The 17,210-nt window shown below is 35.8% G+C and overlaps 1 protein-coding gene across 4 annotated transcripts in view; it reads left to right on the forward strand.

Moving 5' to 3' along the window:
- The window catches only part of cep70 (centrosomal protein 70), a 33,885-nt gene that overhangs the window by 3,655 nt on the left and 13,020 nt on the right, over positions 1 to 17,210 (forward strand). For all 4 annotated transcript variants that reach the window (XM_051930557.1, XM_051930555.1, XM_028806574.2 and 1 more), the window contains 9 exons: positions 53 to 176; positions 1,298 to 1,478; positions 11,075 to 11,250; positions 11,443 to 11,502; positions 11,910 to 12,033; positions 13,348 to 13,436; positions 15,480 to 15,557; positions 16,333 to 16,420; positions 16,984 to 17,070. In XM_051930557.1, coding sequence (XP_051786517.1) covers positions 53 to 176; positions 1,298 to 1,478; positions 11,075 to 11,250; positions 11,443 to 11,502; positions 11,910 to 12,033; positions 13,348 to 13,436; positions 15,480 to 15,557; positions 16,333 to 16,420; positions 16,984 to 17,070 — 1,007 coding nt within the window. The remainder of the gene's footprint in view (positions 1 to 52; positions 177 to 1,297; positions 1,479 to 11,074; positions 11,251 to 11,442; positions 11,503 to 11,909; positions 12,034 to 13,347; positions 13,437 to 15,479; positions 15,558 to 16,332; positions 16,421 to 16,983; positions 17,071 to 17,210) is intronic.

Consider the following 17,210-nt stretch of genomic DNA (forward strand, 5'->3'; position numbering starts at 1 on the left):
TAACCAATTATATGTTAAGAACATTACACTTTTTTCTCTCTTTCTTCTCCAGATGGATTTGTTCTAGATAAAAAATGTAACACAGAAATAACGTCGATATTAAAGACTGTGTTAAAGAACACTGAACGACAAGAAAAACTGATTCAAGAACTAATACAGTCCAATATTCAACTGAAGTAAATGTTTCTTTGTTTTGTTTCTTGCATTTTATTTGGGGTGAGGGCATAAGGACATGTCATTACACCCCCCCACACACACACACATAATCAATGCATGCCATTTAAGTCAGATTACAATGCCCAATACCTTATGTTTTTCTATTCACTTCGAGATAGATGAGTGAGAGTGTGTGTGAGTGTATGTGGAAGAGGACTGCCGCCCACTTCTAGATTGGTTCTTGCTTGTATAGGGTAGGGTCTGGCTTTTAGCAACACTAACATTGGTATATTTGGGTTCAGACAGTGGGTGGATGGTAAATGTAATTTAATGTTATGATCAGTGAAAGTATATATACCTTTTGTTAGTAAATAGATAAAACAACTATAATAAAAGCTGATTTAAGCTGTATTTAATAAATTGTCTTATTTTTTGCTTTTAATAGTGAAATTTTGATGAATTACTTACTGATAAACTTAAGACTATATTTTGATTGCTTAAACAAAATGAGTGAGCATTTTATATGTATTAAACTGATAGACTCTTGCTATAGACAGCTGACATGTGAATAAAGAGGTAGTGATGGTTACTGCTTAGTTGCCATTGTGAATCATGGAATAATCATTTTGCAACATTCCAATGAGGTATAAGAAATTAGTAAAGTTTCTTGATACTTTTATATAAAAAAAAAAAAAAGTAGAAATCATAAAACAATCCATGAAGATAAACAGTAAATTCCACACATTATTGTATGTCTTTCATATTATGCAGAATTAAAACAAATAATCAAATTCAAATTTTTAAACTCAAAGCTATAAATATTATGAGAATCCATTTTTTATTTTATCAACTGTTATGTTATTCATTGGATGTTGTACAATACCGCCATTTGTTCGTGCTTTGTCAATGTTTTTTATTTCAGGAAAGGTTTTTCTAAGATGACTGTGTTGTTGCTAAATGCAATAATAAAAGCTTTCTGAAGATAATCCATATTATTATTATTATTTTTTATTTTTGTTATGCCTAATTTTGTGCTGTGGTTTCATTTGAACCCTTTTCATTTTACACTCTTGTTTATCATTAAATAGTATGAGGTTGTTTTCTAGAAAGTGACGTTTTTAATTATGCTTGTATCAAACAGAAATGAAGTTCAGCAACAGATGAATCGTGCTGCTCGACAGTCACAACGTGCATCTGAGCTAGAAAAAATGCAAGATGGAGTGAAGGCCAAGATTCAGGATTTAGAGGATAGTTATATTGCCAAGGCTGCTGAACACCAGAAAACTGTGCAACAGTTACAAAGAGAGAAGTCTGAAGCACAGGTAAAATATATAAAGCATGTGCAAGAAAACACTCATTTCATAGTAAGTATCATTGCAAAGCTATTTTTAAATGGTCTTACTATTAAAGTTCAACATTAGCACTACTTTTGAAACTGCTGTACTTTGTTGTCAAGAAATTATATCTGTACTATTGAAATGCCCATCAAAAAAGAGAGGTAAAGCTTAGTTGATAAAGCCATTTTCAGCCAGTGTTTAACTATGTCCATGCTGCAGTAATCCCTTCACGTATCCAAAAGGTACATCATGGTGGGCTGGGCTAACATATTGTAGGTGAGCAGTTTATTGCTCAGTTACAGCAGTAACTTCTTTGTGCATCAGACCGACCTTCCTTTGACTGGTGAATCTCTGTCATTCTTTCAGCAATTTGAAAATTATTCTAGTTTGCTTTTTCTATTATTTAGTTTATCCTTCTCTGCTGGTGAATTCCTGTCATTATCTGAGATTTGCACTTCCAAGATGATGAGTTAGAACCAGTTATTACTTTGATTGACCATCCAGTCATATAAAGAAAAAGGATTTAATTTTATGGAGAACAATGTACAGGCAGACACTATCTTTTGTGTACTGTTGTTGTTAGAACGTTTTAGGACTCCTAGACAACTGAAGTCAATATGCAAAAGGTTTACAAAATTGATTTTATTAAAAGAAAAGAAAGAAAATATCTTTTGAGCTTTCACCAATCATCTGGTGCAATATGCTAGTAAGGAGCAGTGCATCAGGTTTAAAAACATTTTACATATAGTAGAGGACAGGTGTACAGTATACCTAAATTTGGAATTAATAGGAAATTGTACAAAATACTGCAGTGTGTTAATAACGAGTTAAAAATGAAGCAGCAAAGGAAAAAAACTCTGTATAAGGCCTTTAAGACTAATATCTCCAATGTGAATCGTAGGGCATATGAGAACATGAGGGCAACCATAAAGAAGGATATTAGAGAGGCTAGAAGACGGTTGGAGAGGAATATAGCAGATAAAACAAAAGACAACCCAAAAAGATTCTTTCAGTATTTTAGTAGTAAAAGAACAGGAGGTGAAATGCATAAGGAATAGTAAAGGGGAATTAAAAGATTCAGACAGTGAAATAGCAGAGGCTGTAAACATACATTGTTCTTAGTTAGGTAGTAGATAACCTCCCAGCAGTAACCTGGATTGCCAAGGAGGTATTGAGTGATTTAGAAATTGTTGCGGGAGAAGTACGACTTAGATAGACTGAAATCGAACAGATCTCCAGAATTAGATAATATTCACCTTTGAGTTCATAAGGAGGTGAGGGAATACAAAATATAAACACTTGACACGTATTTTTAGGAAGTCACTGTGCACTTCTGGCGGACTGGAAATGGTACATATTATCCCGTTCTATAAAAAGGGTGACCAGGCAGATCCAAGCAACTATAGGCCAGTAAGCTTAGCGTGCATCACAGGAAAATTAATGGAAGGAATTATTAAGGATAAGATTGAGCAACACACGGTAAGTACAGGAGTTTTACTGAATAGTCAGCATGGATTCAGAAGAGGGAGGTCATGTTTTATTAAACTGCTGGAATTCTATGAGGAAGCAACAAAAGTATATGATCAAAGTGGAGCATATGGTGTTATTTATCTGGACTTTCAGACAGCATTTGATAAGGCGTCAGATGAGAGATTGGACATCAAACTAAAAGAAGTGGGAGTTCAGGGCAGTGTTTGTAAATGGGTGCAGAATTGGCTCAGTCACAGGAGACAGAGGGTGATGGTGCGAGGAACCTCATCAGAATTGGCCGATGTTAAGAGTGGTGTTCCACAGGGGTCAGTACCAGGGTCGCTGCTATTTTTAATATAAATAAATGATTTGGATAGGAATATAAGTAAGAAGCTGATTGTTTGCAGATGATACCAAGATAGGTGGATTGGCAAATAATCTTAAATCTGTTAAATCATTACAGAGGGACTTGGACAGCATACAGGCTTGGGCAGATTTGTGGCAGATTGAAGTTTAATGTCAGTAAATGTAAAGTATTATACATAGGAAGTAAAAGTGTTAGGTTTGAATACAGAATGGGAGGTCTGAAAATCGAGAGTACACCTTATGAGAAGGATTTAGGAGTTGTAGTGGACTCTATGATATCAACTGCGAGTCAGTGCTCAGAAGCCATTAAGAAGGCAAACAGGATGTTAGGTTATATAAAACGATGTGTGGAGTACAAGTCTAAGGAGGTTCTGCTCAAGCTTTATTTTGCACTGGTGAGGCTTCATCTGGAGTTCTGTGTGCTGTTTTGGTCTCCAGGCTACAAAAAGGACAAAGCAGCACTAGAAAAATTCCAGAGAAGAGCGACTAGGCTGATTCCAGGGCATGAATTATGAAGAAAAGATTAAAAGAGCTGAGCCTTTTCAGTTTAAGCAAAAAATGATTTAAGATTAAGAGGTGACATGATTGAAGTGTTTAAAATTATGAAGGGAATTAGTACAGTGGATCGAGACTGTTATTTTAAAATGAGTACATCAGGAACACTGGGACACAGTTGGAAACTTGTTAAGGGTAAATGCATTTGTGTTGTTTATGCTAAGTTCTGAATATGAGATCTAAATGTTACAGAAGAAACAAATTTGTAAGGCCAAGTGACATTTTTTTTTCCAATCCTAAATGTCACATGATCACAAATGGATCAATTACAGCCTCATCATCCCATTTTTGTAACTGACAGGAGTGGACACTAACATGGTCTTCTGTTGTTGTAGCTGATATATATTTTTTTTTTTTTTCACGTTCAGTGCATGACGAGATACCCTTCAGCACACTGCAGTTGTAAAGGACTTGAGCATTTGTGTTCTTTCTGTTAGTGTGAATGTCTTCTCCAGAATTGCCACTGAGTAGATTTCTTTCTTTATCACACTAAACTCCAGAGGCCTGCTTCTGAGTTGCTGGAACAACAGGCGTTTCAAGTTTTTTTGGGGTTTTTTTTCCCTTGATTTTCAGGGCAAGGAGTGACCTTGGTATGATGGTGGTGTGTAGCCACAAGAGCACAACAGAGGGGATGAAACTATTAATAATCAAGTTAAGGAAAATAAAAATCTCTGGCAGTTTAAAACCAAGAGAACACTTCTCTTCCAGGCTGGACAGAAGTAAATAGTAGCTGGAGCATAAATATTAAATGTTACATGGACATAAAGTTGTGTGTCAAAATCTATAAAGACTGAAAAACAATCATTATTCAAGTACTGTCTTATTCAGATACAGATATTGGAAGACATTTTAAGAAATGATGTTGGACATTTTTTTAACATAATGGAAGGTAAAATTTCCATAACAATTAAATAGAAAGGACCAGAAGGTTCAACAGTGTAAACCAGAAAACACTAAACTGCAGAAACATAATATCACATGAGACCTATTCACACATAAAATTTAAGGTTACCATCATCTACAGTGCATCCGGAAAGTTTTCACAGCGCATCAGTTTTTCCACATTTTGTTATGTTATAGCCTTATTCCAAAATGGATTAAATTCATTTTTTTCCTCAGAATTCTGCACACAACAACCCATAATGACAACGTGAAAAAAGTTTACTTGAGGTTTTTGCAAATTTATTAAAAATAAAAAAACTGAGAAATCACATATACATAAGTATTCACAGCCTTTGCTCAATACTTTGTCGATGCACCTTTGGCAGCAATTACAGCCTCAAGTCTTTTTGAATATGATGCCACAAGCTTGGCACACCTATCCTTGGCCAGTTTCGCCCATTCCTCTTTGCAGCACCTCTCAAGCTCCATCAGGTTGGATGGGAAGCGTCAGTGCACAGCCATTTTAAGATCTCTCCAGAGATGTTCAATCAGATTCAAGTCTGGGCTCTGGCTGTGCCACTCAAGGACATTCACAGAGTTGTCCTGAAGCCACTCCTTTGATATCTTGGCTGTGTGCTTAGGGTCGTTGTCCTGCTGAAAAATGAACCGTCGCTCCAGTCTGAGGTCAAGAGCAGGTTTTCATCCAGGATGTCTCTGTACATTGCTGCAGTCGTCTTTCCCTTTATCCTGACTAGTCTCCCAGTTCCTGCTGCTGAAAAACATCCCCACAGCATGATGCTGCCACCACCATGCTTCACTGTAAGGATGGTGCCAGGTTTCCTCCAAACGTGACGCCTGGCATTCATGCCAAAGAGTTCAATCTTTGTCTCATCAGACCAGAGAATTTTCTTTCTTATGGTCTGAGAGTCCTTCAGGTGCCTTTTGGCAAACCAGGCGGGCTGCCATGTGCCTTTTAGTAAGGAGTGGCTTCTGTCTGGCCACCTTACCATACAGGCCTGATTGGTGGATTGCTGCAGAGATGGTTGTCCTTTTGTAAGGTTCTCCTCTCTTCACAGAGGACCTCTGGAGGTCTGACAGAGTGACCGTCGGGTTCTTGCTCACCTCCCAGACTAAGGCCCTTCTCCTCCGATCGCTCAGTTTAGATGGCCAGCCAGCTCTAGGAAGAGTCCTGGTGGTTTCGAACCTCTTCCACTTACGGATGATGGAGGCCACTGTGGTCATTGGGACCTTCAAAGCAGCAGAAATTTTTCTGTAACCTTCCCCAGATTTGTGCCTCGAGACAATCCTGTCTCGGAGGTCTACAGACAATTCCTTTGACTTCATGCTTGGTTTGTGCTCTGACATGAACTGTCAACTGTGGGACCTTATATAGACAGGTGTGTGCCTTTCCAAATCCTGTCCAACCAACTGAATTTACTACAGGTGGAATACAATTAAGCTGCAGAAACATCTCAAGGATGATCTGGGGAAACAGGATGCACCTGAGCTCAATTTTGAGCTTCATGGCAAAGACTGTGAATACTTACATACATGTGGTGTCTCAATTTTTTTATTTTTAATAAATTTGCAAAAATCTCAAGTAAACATTTTTGACGTTGTCATTATGGAGTGTTATGTGTAGGATTCTGAGGAAAAAAATGAATTTAATCCATTTTGGAATAAGGCTGTAATATAACAAAATGTGGAAAAAGTGATGCGCTGTGAATACTTTCCGGATGCACTGTAGATAAAACACAAATGTGTAGCCATTAAGGATGACCTTAAAATACTTTCACCATTTAAGCAGTATTAAGGTGAGAGGTAGTTGGATCTCTGTTTGAAAAGGTGTGAAAACTAGGTGGCAGGATTTATTGGGTACTGAAATCTAGAAGGCATATTTGAAGAATATAATGTAAAACTGTTAATTGTATAGATCAGGGGTCTGCAACCTTCACTATCAAAAGAGCCATTTTGCCCCCTCTTCCTCCAAAGAAAAATAGTCTGGAGCCGCAAAACATAACACAGCTTATAAACTTTTAAAAGTTTTAATCTTTTTTTAGATTTTAAATGTTACAACCACGGAATACAACAAACAGAAGTGCAGTGTGCATGTGTAGGCCTACTTTGAAATAAATTTAACTGAACTCTGCAGGCCTATTTGAGTCCTTCCTATACCTGTATAAAATTAAAATAAAAACTAGCCCACTTTAATATAAATAAAACATTTAGCTGTAGCTTAGCAGCTTTAAAAAAGTAAACATAAAATTCCATTTCAGTGTGCTCTCATCCTCTTCAGGTTTCCCTCTCAGCCAGCAATCAACTGAAGCACCTGAACATACAAAAAAACCTACATCAGCTCCGGGTCTGAAATAAATGTGTTTTTTTTTTTTTTTTTTAAATATTAGCCTATTAAATGCTATTGTTCTCACCTGTTTAATGTGACTTCTGTTTCTGAAGTTCGCTGCAGATCATATCTAGCACTTTGAGCTACTTTTTGTATGAAAATGTGCTATATAAATAAATGTTGTTGTTGTTCTATGTCGGGGCTATACGATGTGACTTTGACCTTCACACAGGACTGCAGGCTCATGTGTGAGGTGGGAGAGATATTTGGACTTTATGAAGTTCATGCTTGAGAAAACTTGCTCACATAAGTATGTTGAGCCAAAGATGGACAGGACTCCAAATGCATATTTTTTCATGTTCATATATGTTTCGGGAATGGCACTCCATGTATTGAAAACAAGTTTGTCGGGTTTGGGGAGGTTTTCAATATCAGTCCATTTGTGCTCTTTAGCGAGAGTAGCCTTCTGACGGGCGACTTCTTCAAGATCCGCTGTCAGGCATTTGAACTTGGACACCCATAAATCTTTATCCGCTATGCGGCCAGTTCAATTTCTAGATCGGGCTTACTTACTCCTGTGAATGCGGATTTGTTCAGCAGGGATGGGTCGATGTTCAGGGAAGGAGAGAGTATTTTTTTCCTTTCTGAACTCACTGAATCTTTCTCTAAATGCAGCTTGCATTGCAATAATTGTACAGTGGAAATAATCACAATTTATGTGAATGTTCACTGCTTTGAACTCTCTCAGGGAGGGGAAGTGAGAGAGTGTACCTTTCTGTACATCTCTGGCAAACACTCATCATGCGCTCAAACACCAAAACATCCTACGCCAAAACATTTAAAGTCAGAGAATAGATGCTCTGATATTTTTATGAACGATTCTTTCATGTATTCTCCGTCTGTGAACGGCTTACCCCTCCTTACGATCTCTTGAGCTGCCACAAAACTAGCAGCTGTAGTTGATTGTGGAGAAGTGATCCACTTTTTGAAAGTATGTTTGCTCTGTTCAGCTTTCCGTTGCAGTTCCGAAATTGCTCTCTTTCGCTCATCTTCACTTGGGTATTTTTCAGTGAATTCAGTGCTTGTTTCGAAAATGTCTTTCAACGTTACATTTTTTGTTGTTCGATAATTTATCGCCACATATTAAGCACACCGGTAAGCCAGCATCGTTGGCGGTGAAGGCAAATGCTTCTGTCCACGCAGAATTAAACTCTCTATTCTCTTCTGGGATTTTTCATTTTTGGGATTTATTCATAGTTAGTGCAGGGGTCGCACACTCCAGAAGCCACCTGCAGGTAAAGGCGAGGGCTATAGACGTAGATGTGACGCATATTTTAGTTGACAAATTATAAATAAAAATAAAAATTAGATGTTAAAGTGTATAACAGTAGTAGTAGTAGTAAATAAACATTATATATATTACATATATTATATACAAATTAAATTAAGAAATTGCCGTTATTCATTTTCATGTTTTTTTTTTTTTTTTGTCAAGGCCAAAAGGAGCCATTACAAGGAGGCTGAAGAGCCGCATGCGGCTCCAGAGCCGCGGGTTGCCGACCCCTGGTATAGATCATCACCGAGCATCATCATAATCTCATATCTGAACAAGGAAAAGGTTAATATGTCAAGTGTTGGGAAAGGACATCGGTTAGGCTGGTGGCTACAGAAGCCCATGGACCCACAGATTTGGAATCATGGTCATTCCAGTTGTGGATAAAACAAGGGAAGCATGAGAACCCAGATATGCTGGATTTGTTTCCACACCCCTGAAAGACAAAGCAGCAGAAAGCAGATGATCTTCCATTTGTAGCTCAGGCCAAAAACCTGCTGCTACAAAAACAAAGTTTAAGCAGCCATTCTTAGAATAAATCAGGTCTTTGGGCAAGGAAATACAGGATATTGATCTTCTTGCCAAATATCTGCAGACGTGAAATAAACAGAAACAAGAAAAAGGAATCTGTAAATGGTGTGAGAGAGAGAAAAGGTTTAGAACAAATTTGGGTATACACAGCAGAACAAAAGAACCAGGTACAGGATACTTTGTATTGGACAAAGTAGGACCAGACGTGAAAAAGACAGCATCAGGAAAAATTGGGTACATTGAGGAAATACCCAGGTTAGAGGCTGAAATCTGACCCTTGAGCATGGAAAAGGCACTATATAAATAAAATGTATTATTAGTGAGTAGGAAGTATGGGAATTTGATGTGGTACGAAAGAGATAGTGGCATGAAGGGATGAGAAAAACTTGCTAAATAAAGCAAACGAGTGTTACTTGTCAGTTAGGCAGCAGATTTGAAGGAATGCAGTTTCAACAAAGGGTTGTCCTAATGTGAGCCATAAGAGAGGCACCCGGCCTAAAGTGTGAGAACTGGTGTCAGAAGGGGCATAATAAGAGAGAGAGAGAGGGATGTCTGTTGGAGGTTTCAGATTCAGTGGCATGGAATGAGACGAATTCTGATAAAAATAGATAAAGGAGCATATAATATAATGTAATTAAAGGCTGTGTTTGAGTTTCACATAAAATTTCTTAAAGTATGTAATACTTTTGAATTTATTTGAAACAGCGTGAATTAGAATACAGTAATCCCTCGCTATATCGCGCTTCGCCTTTCGCAGCTTCACTCCATCGCGGATTTTATATGTAAGCATATTTAAATATATATCGCGGATTTTTTGCTGGTTCGCGGATTTCTGCGGACAATAGGTCTTTTAATTTCTGGTACATGCTTCCTCAGTTGGTTTGCCCAGTTGATTTCATACAAGGGACGCTATTGGCAGATATATGAGAAGCTACCCAGCTTACTTTTCTCTGTCTCTGTTGCGCTGACTTTCTCTGATCTTGACGTAGGGGGATTGAGCAGGGGGGCTGTTCGCACACCTAGACGATACGGACGTTCGTCTAAAAATGCTGAAAGATTATCTTCACGTTGCTATCTTTTGTGCAGCTGCTTCCTGAAACGACATGCTGCATGGTGCTTCGTATACTTAAAAGCTCAAAGGGCACGTATTGATTTTTGCTTGAAAAACAAACTCTGTCTCTCTCTCTCTTCTTGCTCCTGACGGAGGGGGTGTGAGCTGCCGCCTTCAACAGCTTTGTGCCGCGGTACTTCGCCCTATTGATTTGTTTGCTTTTCTCTATCTCTGTGACTTTATATGCTCCTAATGGGCACTCCTTTGAAGAGGAAGATATGTTTGCATTCTTTTAATTGTGAGACGGAACTGTCATCTCTGTCTTGTCATGGAGCACAGTTTAAACTTTTGAAAAAGAGACAAATGTTTGTTTGCAGTGTTTGAATAACGTTCCTGTCTCTCTACAACCTCCTGTGTTTCTGCGCAAATCTGTGACCCAAGCATGACAATATAAAAATAACCATATAAACATATGGTTTCTACTTCGCGGATTTTCTTATTTCGCGGGTGGCTCTGGAACGCAACCCCCGCGATGAAGGAGGGATTACTGTATCTATAAGCAAGTAATAAAGGAAGAACAAAAACAAAGTGCAAATAGTATGGCTTTACTAATATCTAGACATTTGAAAATAAAAATATTGTAGCAAATATGCCTGTTAAGTTGTCAAAAACATTTTTTTACTCAATAAATGTGTTCTTGAATTTGTAAGTAAAAATTAGTTTTAATTTGTAATTAGAATTTAGAAATATCATTAAAGCCTTCTGCATAACTGATTTGTTATGCAAAATATTTCTATATCTCACATTTGTGTAATAAATTATCAAAATACATACAGTAGTTCCAAAAAAAAAAAAGGTTGCTTGCAATTTTCTAGTTTCAATCACTTTAAAATATAGCAGTTCCTCTGGGATGTTTTTCACTTGGTGTGTAATTTTTATTAGCTGTAACTGATTGTATGGTTTCCATATAACTTTTTAGTTTTGACTGAAAACACCCAGTGATTTAGAATCTACTGTAATATTAAATTCATGGTATGTTTTTGTTGTAGAAACATTGTGAACATCTTGAAGAAAAACTTTCTGAAAATGGAAATGTTATTTCTCAGCTGCAAAAACAATTGAATGTTGGATTAAATGAAGAAGACAAACGAATTGCCAGACAAAACAGAATTTTTGAACAGTTTCACAAGAGGGCAGCAAGGTCACATTCTGTAACAGATCAGCAGTAAGTATTTTCCACTAGGATAATTAAGATATATGGAGAATTACAAATAAACAAATATAAATTCATATAAAAACTGCGAAAGAATATTTTTGGTGTGAACATACCTTCAGAAAAGTATGTATTTTTTCTTAAACTGTAAATGAAGGATTATGAAATTAAAAAAAGTTGATTTATTGTGCATTATTTCCACAGGTTGCTTGATGTGATTGATGCTTATGAGTCAAAGATCCATCATCAGCAAGTTGAGCTGAGGTATAGTAAAATCCTTTTTGGCTATTTTGCTGACAGTCTGTTCTTCTTTATAAATAAATATGAATCATTAAAAAAATTAGTGTCTTACGGTGGTAATTTTATACTACAAAAATAGGCTACCAGCAAATTTCACTTGCAACGTCTGGAACTGCCTCCACAGGGTTGCCATAGCAGTTAGATGAACAAATTTTTCATATATCATAAGCAAGAGTGGTTTTCTGTTAAGTTTCTCTTTGGCTTATTGGCACTGTTTGGAGTAAAGCATACCAAAGCAGCAGTCAGTAATGGCATCCCTAGCCTAACTGAAGAAATGAATGGGGATAGTAGCATGGAAGATACTGACAGAATGTCATTTTATTTAATAAGGTGTATAGTGTCTGAAAATATGCTTTAATCTTTTGTTATAGTAAATGGATGGAAAAAGCAGGTGGCATAAATGAGAGAGTAGAGTATGAGATTTCCAGTACTATATATAATGAAGGCAACAAGAAATTGGCAGATGGTACTTCAAGTTATAAAACGATTCTTAAGGTATTATATTTATTTATTTGTTTGCTTTTGTGTATATGACCAAGAGCTTTCATTACTTGTATAAACTGTTGCTTGGTTAGACCAAATGTACAAAGATCTAATTATATATGTTACTTCTTAACGTTCAGCTCATATGTGTACTACTAGCTGTGCTACCTGTCTAAGACAGGTTGAAATCTAAGTAAACAATTTAGGGTTCATCACTAATGTTTGCAGTGCGCCATATTTTGTAATGCATGTAGTGATAAATAGTATTACATCTGTCATATCAAAAAACATTTGTAGTAATAAAATGCATTACTACAAATGTTAGTGATTTGGCCATCTGTTGGAATGACAAATGCGATGCATATGTTTCTGTTATATGCTCTTCTGTATGGGATTCATAAAAGCAGTGTTAATGTTTGTGATGCGCCATTTGTTGGAATAATAGACCCATATCAATTGGACGAACATGCAGATTCGCAGACACTTCTGTTATTATAGGTGGAATAGGCTTAGCATATACAGACACACACATCATGTGTATGTGTTTTTTATATTTATATATATATATTATATATTATACAGTGTATGTGTGTATGTGTTTTTTATATTTATATATATATATTATACAGTGTATGTGTGTGTGTGTGTATATATATATATATATATATATATATATATATATATATATATATATATATATATATAGGATGTCCCAAAAATGTATACACAGTTTGAATGATCATAAATAAAGTGCTACATCTAAGTTTTATCATTCAAATTAACAAGTCTGCCATGTCACACATTGGAATGAGTTTGGGGATTAGGCAGAGTTTTTTTCCCCACTACCACTATGTGAGGGCCTATCTTGATAAAAAAAAATCTGCTGAAAAGATGGGATTGGGCGAAGAGCTAGCATTGAAAACTCCTTGAGGTCATCAGATCTTACACCAATTTTTTTTTTTTTTTTATTTAAATGGTGACCCATCAAATATAAGGTTTATCACAAAGCTGGCAACAATCAATCAGTTGAAAGCAGCCATTGAAAGAGAATGCACCCAAATAACATTTAAATGAAATGATTTATGATGTTTATGAATCCATTGGTCCACGTTATCAACACTGCCTGGACCCGAATGGCCAGCAGTTTGAACACTTGTGTTAGCTCAAAATGGTTCTACATTTGTCTTCTTTAATTTGAATTATAAAACTTAGATGTACTGTGATAAACATTACATTTATAATCATTCAAAGTATGTATACTTTTTTGGACACCCTGTATGTATAATATATAAACACATTATTATTATTTATTTATTTTTTTAACAGTCCTATCAGGATCAGTTAACAGAATGTAAAGCTCAGAAGGAACAACTAAAACAAGAAAATTTGAGTTTAAAAAAGGACCTGCAGTCACGGTGAGTTGTTTACAATGTATGATAGCCAATAGTCCTCTAATTTGAAACAAACCATGAAGTGCAGCATTCTGTTTTGCTTGAGTAAGAGACCTTTTCTTGAATCAGTAAAAAAAGCTTAAATTGCTTCCTGCTTACTCCCCACAAAATTAATAGCACTATCCATAACAGTGTTTTCCTTGTGTCAGTGAAAAAACTAATTTTCTGCCTGCTTTCTCTCCACAAAATTGGTAGGAGCATTGTCCTTACTAGTGAGGGCTAGAGTTGTCTGCAACGACAATATCCAAGAAGTATGGAGCAATTAGATCAGTGCTTCTAGCCATTTTAAACATGTAGGAGAACATAATATTATTTACCTTGGAGCACAGATTTATTTGGAAAGGAAAATGCACAGGCAATAGGGCACTAAAGATATTGTTAAATGTAAAAACGTGAAAACAAAAACCATTCTGAAGATAAAGACGCTCTTCTGTGGTGCTTCTAATGGAAAACGAGCTGCTTTTTAATCCTTATACTGAGTAACAATGTATGTATGCTTTACGGCAATAGTTTCTCCACATTGGATTTCTAGTATTAGCAATTAAACTAATCCGTAATAGACATGATGATGCATCAAAAACATTACTGCTTAAATAAACAGAAATTGTTTGCTATGGCATCTATACCAATAAACATGAGCAGAACTTGTATTTGCCCAATTTTAGAAGAATAATACGGAAGAAGATGATCCGCTGTGGCAACCCCTAACGGGAGCAGCCGAAAGAAGAAAAAAAGAATGTTGAAGAAGTACTAAGGGGGTTATTTGACCTTCCATTTGGAATTCTTACTCCTTTTTCGTGTATGACTGATCAGTACTGTGAGCTTAGGAAGAGCACCTTCGCTCCTCAGAATCCACTGCTGTGTCTTAGTATAACTTGTTATATAATTGTTGGAAGTAAGCAAACGGTCCTTCTGAATTTCAATATTAACTTGAACATTCCCAAATTCCACAACATCCCATCCATAATTAATGCTTTGCTGTATTAATTGTTTCCTGTTATAATAATCATCAGCTGTTTTTTTTTTTTAAAAAAAAGCTTGAATATAAGCTTAGGGCGGCACGGTGGTGCAGTGGTGGCGCTGCTGCCTCGCAGTTAGGAGACCTGGGTTCACTTCCCGGGCCCTCCCTGTGTAGAGTTTGCGTGGGTTTCCTCCCACAGTCCAAAGACATGCAGGTTAGGTGCATTGGTGATTCTAAATTGTCCCTGGTGTGTGTGTGTGGGTGTGCCCTGTGGTGGGCTGGTGGCCTGGGCAGGGATTTGTTCCATGCCTTGCGCCCTGTGTTGGCTGGGATTGGCTCCAGCAGACCCCCGTGACCCTGTAGTTAGGATATAGCGGGTTGGATAATGGATGGATGGATGAATGTAAACTTTGTATACTTATGGCATCTACTTTTCTGATTGTCATCAGTATTACAGAAACTACTGGACTGTTTATTGGTTAAACTGTTTATTCCTACACTGCTCACTCTTTAAGAGCTACAGGATGTTATGGTTAAGAGTAAGCAGGTTTGCCATTCTTTCACTAATCAATCTCCTCGTCATTTCATCATTTCTACTGGATAGTTAGCCAGTTTACAGTAGGCAGAATCATGGCAAATCTAAATTAAAAAAGAAAGAAAAAGCACTTTGTCCTGCAATTCGTTTGAAATCTCTTTGCTACTTATGATTGATTCTTGGTATTGCTAAACTTACTCAAAAATTATTTATAATAACAATATGCTCTAATATAAAACAATCAATTTACTCCTGACTTACTCAAGGTAGTTTGATGTTGGGTTTGTTGAGAAGCCTGTCTCATTCAAACTATATAATAAATATACAGTATATACTGTATTTTTTTTAACCATGAAAATATTGTGAGAGTTGTAAATTAGACTTAGATTACAACCATTAAAGGAGTTTGTATGAGTGATTTAAAAGACTTACAGGGTCATTATTGTCACATATACCATAGTACTGTGACAATATACAGTATGTATAATTTCTTTTTTTTTTTAATTGGTAGACCAACTGTGACTGAATTGAAGTTATGCAAGCAGCAGCTGAAAAGACTAGAACGGCATATTACTCAGAGTAACATCAGGTAATTTCACCTTTATAATCTCTAAATTTAGACTTGTCATAAATATAATAATACATTACTACATTTTTATATACTGGTGCTTTCAATATGAAAATGCTAATTAATAAGAGAGCAATACGTTTGGATACAACATTAAAATTACATATTTTGATGTTTGTTAGCTGTATTTTTCTGCACATATTTTTCATTACGTACCTATAAATGATTGCTTAAATATTAAAGTTGTTATGTAAAACACATTTAGAAATAATGTTATTGAAGGAGTTGTCTTTCAATTGGACTTGAAGACCTTATTAGGAATGCAAGCTCAAGCAGTATTTTTCAGTAGTAGTTGCAAAGATATTATGTTTAACAATTAAAGAAACTGTTAAAAAAATTTATAAGGCATTACTGTGTGTATCTGATAATGACATCGGTTCTCTTAAAATGTAGTAAAAATTACACAGATTATTAACTTCTCTGTCATGTGTAATACAGAAAGGTCACAGTTTTTCAGCTACACTGTATGGCACACATTTAGAGTAGCCAGAGTATAAAATTTTGTGATGTTATCCATCTTTACAGCACAAATAAAAATCAGTTTCTGAATTAAAGTGGATGACCATTGTTTTAACACTTGCAAACATTCCATATAAAACAATATGGTACATAATATATTTTAATCAACAGTAGTTATTTTGTTATATTTTAAGGTAATGTTTCTTGACCTAAATGAAACAGAAACAGATGATGTTGTATTTTAAGTAATTTGTAGACTTTTTTTTTTTTATTTAAGGCCAAAGGAGAATAAAAAAGGAGAAAATAAGAAAATATTTGAAAATAATGAATATTTGCTGGAAACTGAATACCCGATCATTTTAAAGGTATGTAAAAATGAAATTTAATAAAGCTAAAACTGCATAATAATTTTGTGAGCAGCAAAACAGAACATTTATCTGTGAGTGGAAAGTAAAACGATGTGTTACCTCATTACATTTTTTTTTCCATTGGATGACGATCCTGCTTCTTGTCACAGGGTCAGAAACATCACTATATAAGGAGCACGACAGCAATGATCCCTAAGTGGATCATTTGGTTGATATCTTTGTGTTTTTAATTATGATATGAAAAGTCCTATCAAAATTGAATGCTCAACACACATATGCATTTCATCTCAGTGTATGCTACACGTTAGATTGCACTTAATTTTAGCAACAAACAATCCTACATACAAACCATCATAAATGATCAGATTTTAATGTAGATGTTAGCAATCTGTTATTTCAATAATTTTACTTTTAAAACTTGTTGGCTGGAGATCTATTTCTTTTATAAACGTAGTTCTTTAATGATGAAAGTAAGAACGTTTATTAAGTACCAGGTTTATACCGAGTAGTATCAAGAGTGCAGGAATCATTATGAAACTGTTTTTTGTTTTGTTTGCAAGGAGTTGGGGATTCAGGATTTAAATGATCTTACTCAGTTTACAAAACTACAAAGACAACAACTGGAAAATTATAAACAACTTGTAAAGGTAAGCTAATGATAGTATAATGTCACTATGCAATTAAAATTGCTAAAACCTGGTTCTGCAGTAAGATGAAAACTGAGGAAATACAGTAACATTTGCAATGCATAAAAACTATAGAAGGGCATAGAGATGATCACAAACTA

The sequence above is a fragment of the Erpetoichthys calabaricus genome, chromosome 8 (genome assembly GCF_900747795.2).
Source record: "Erpetoichthys calabaricus chromosome 8, fErpCal1.3, whole genome shotgun sequence".
NCBI classification, from domain to species: domain Eukaryota; kingdom Metazoa; phylum Chordata; class Cladistia; order Polypteriformes; family Polypteridae; genus Erpetoichthys; species Erpetoichthys calabaricus.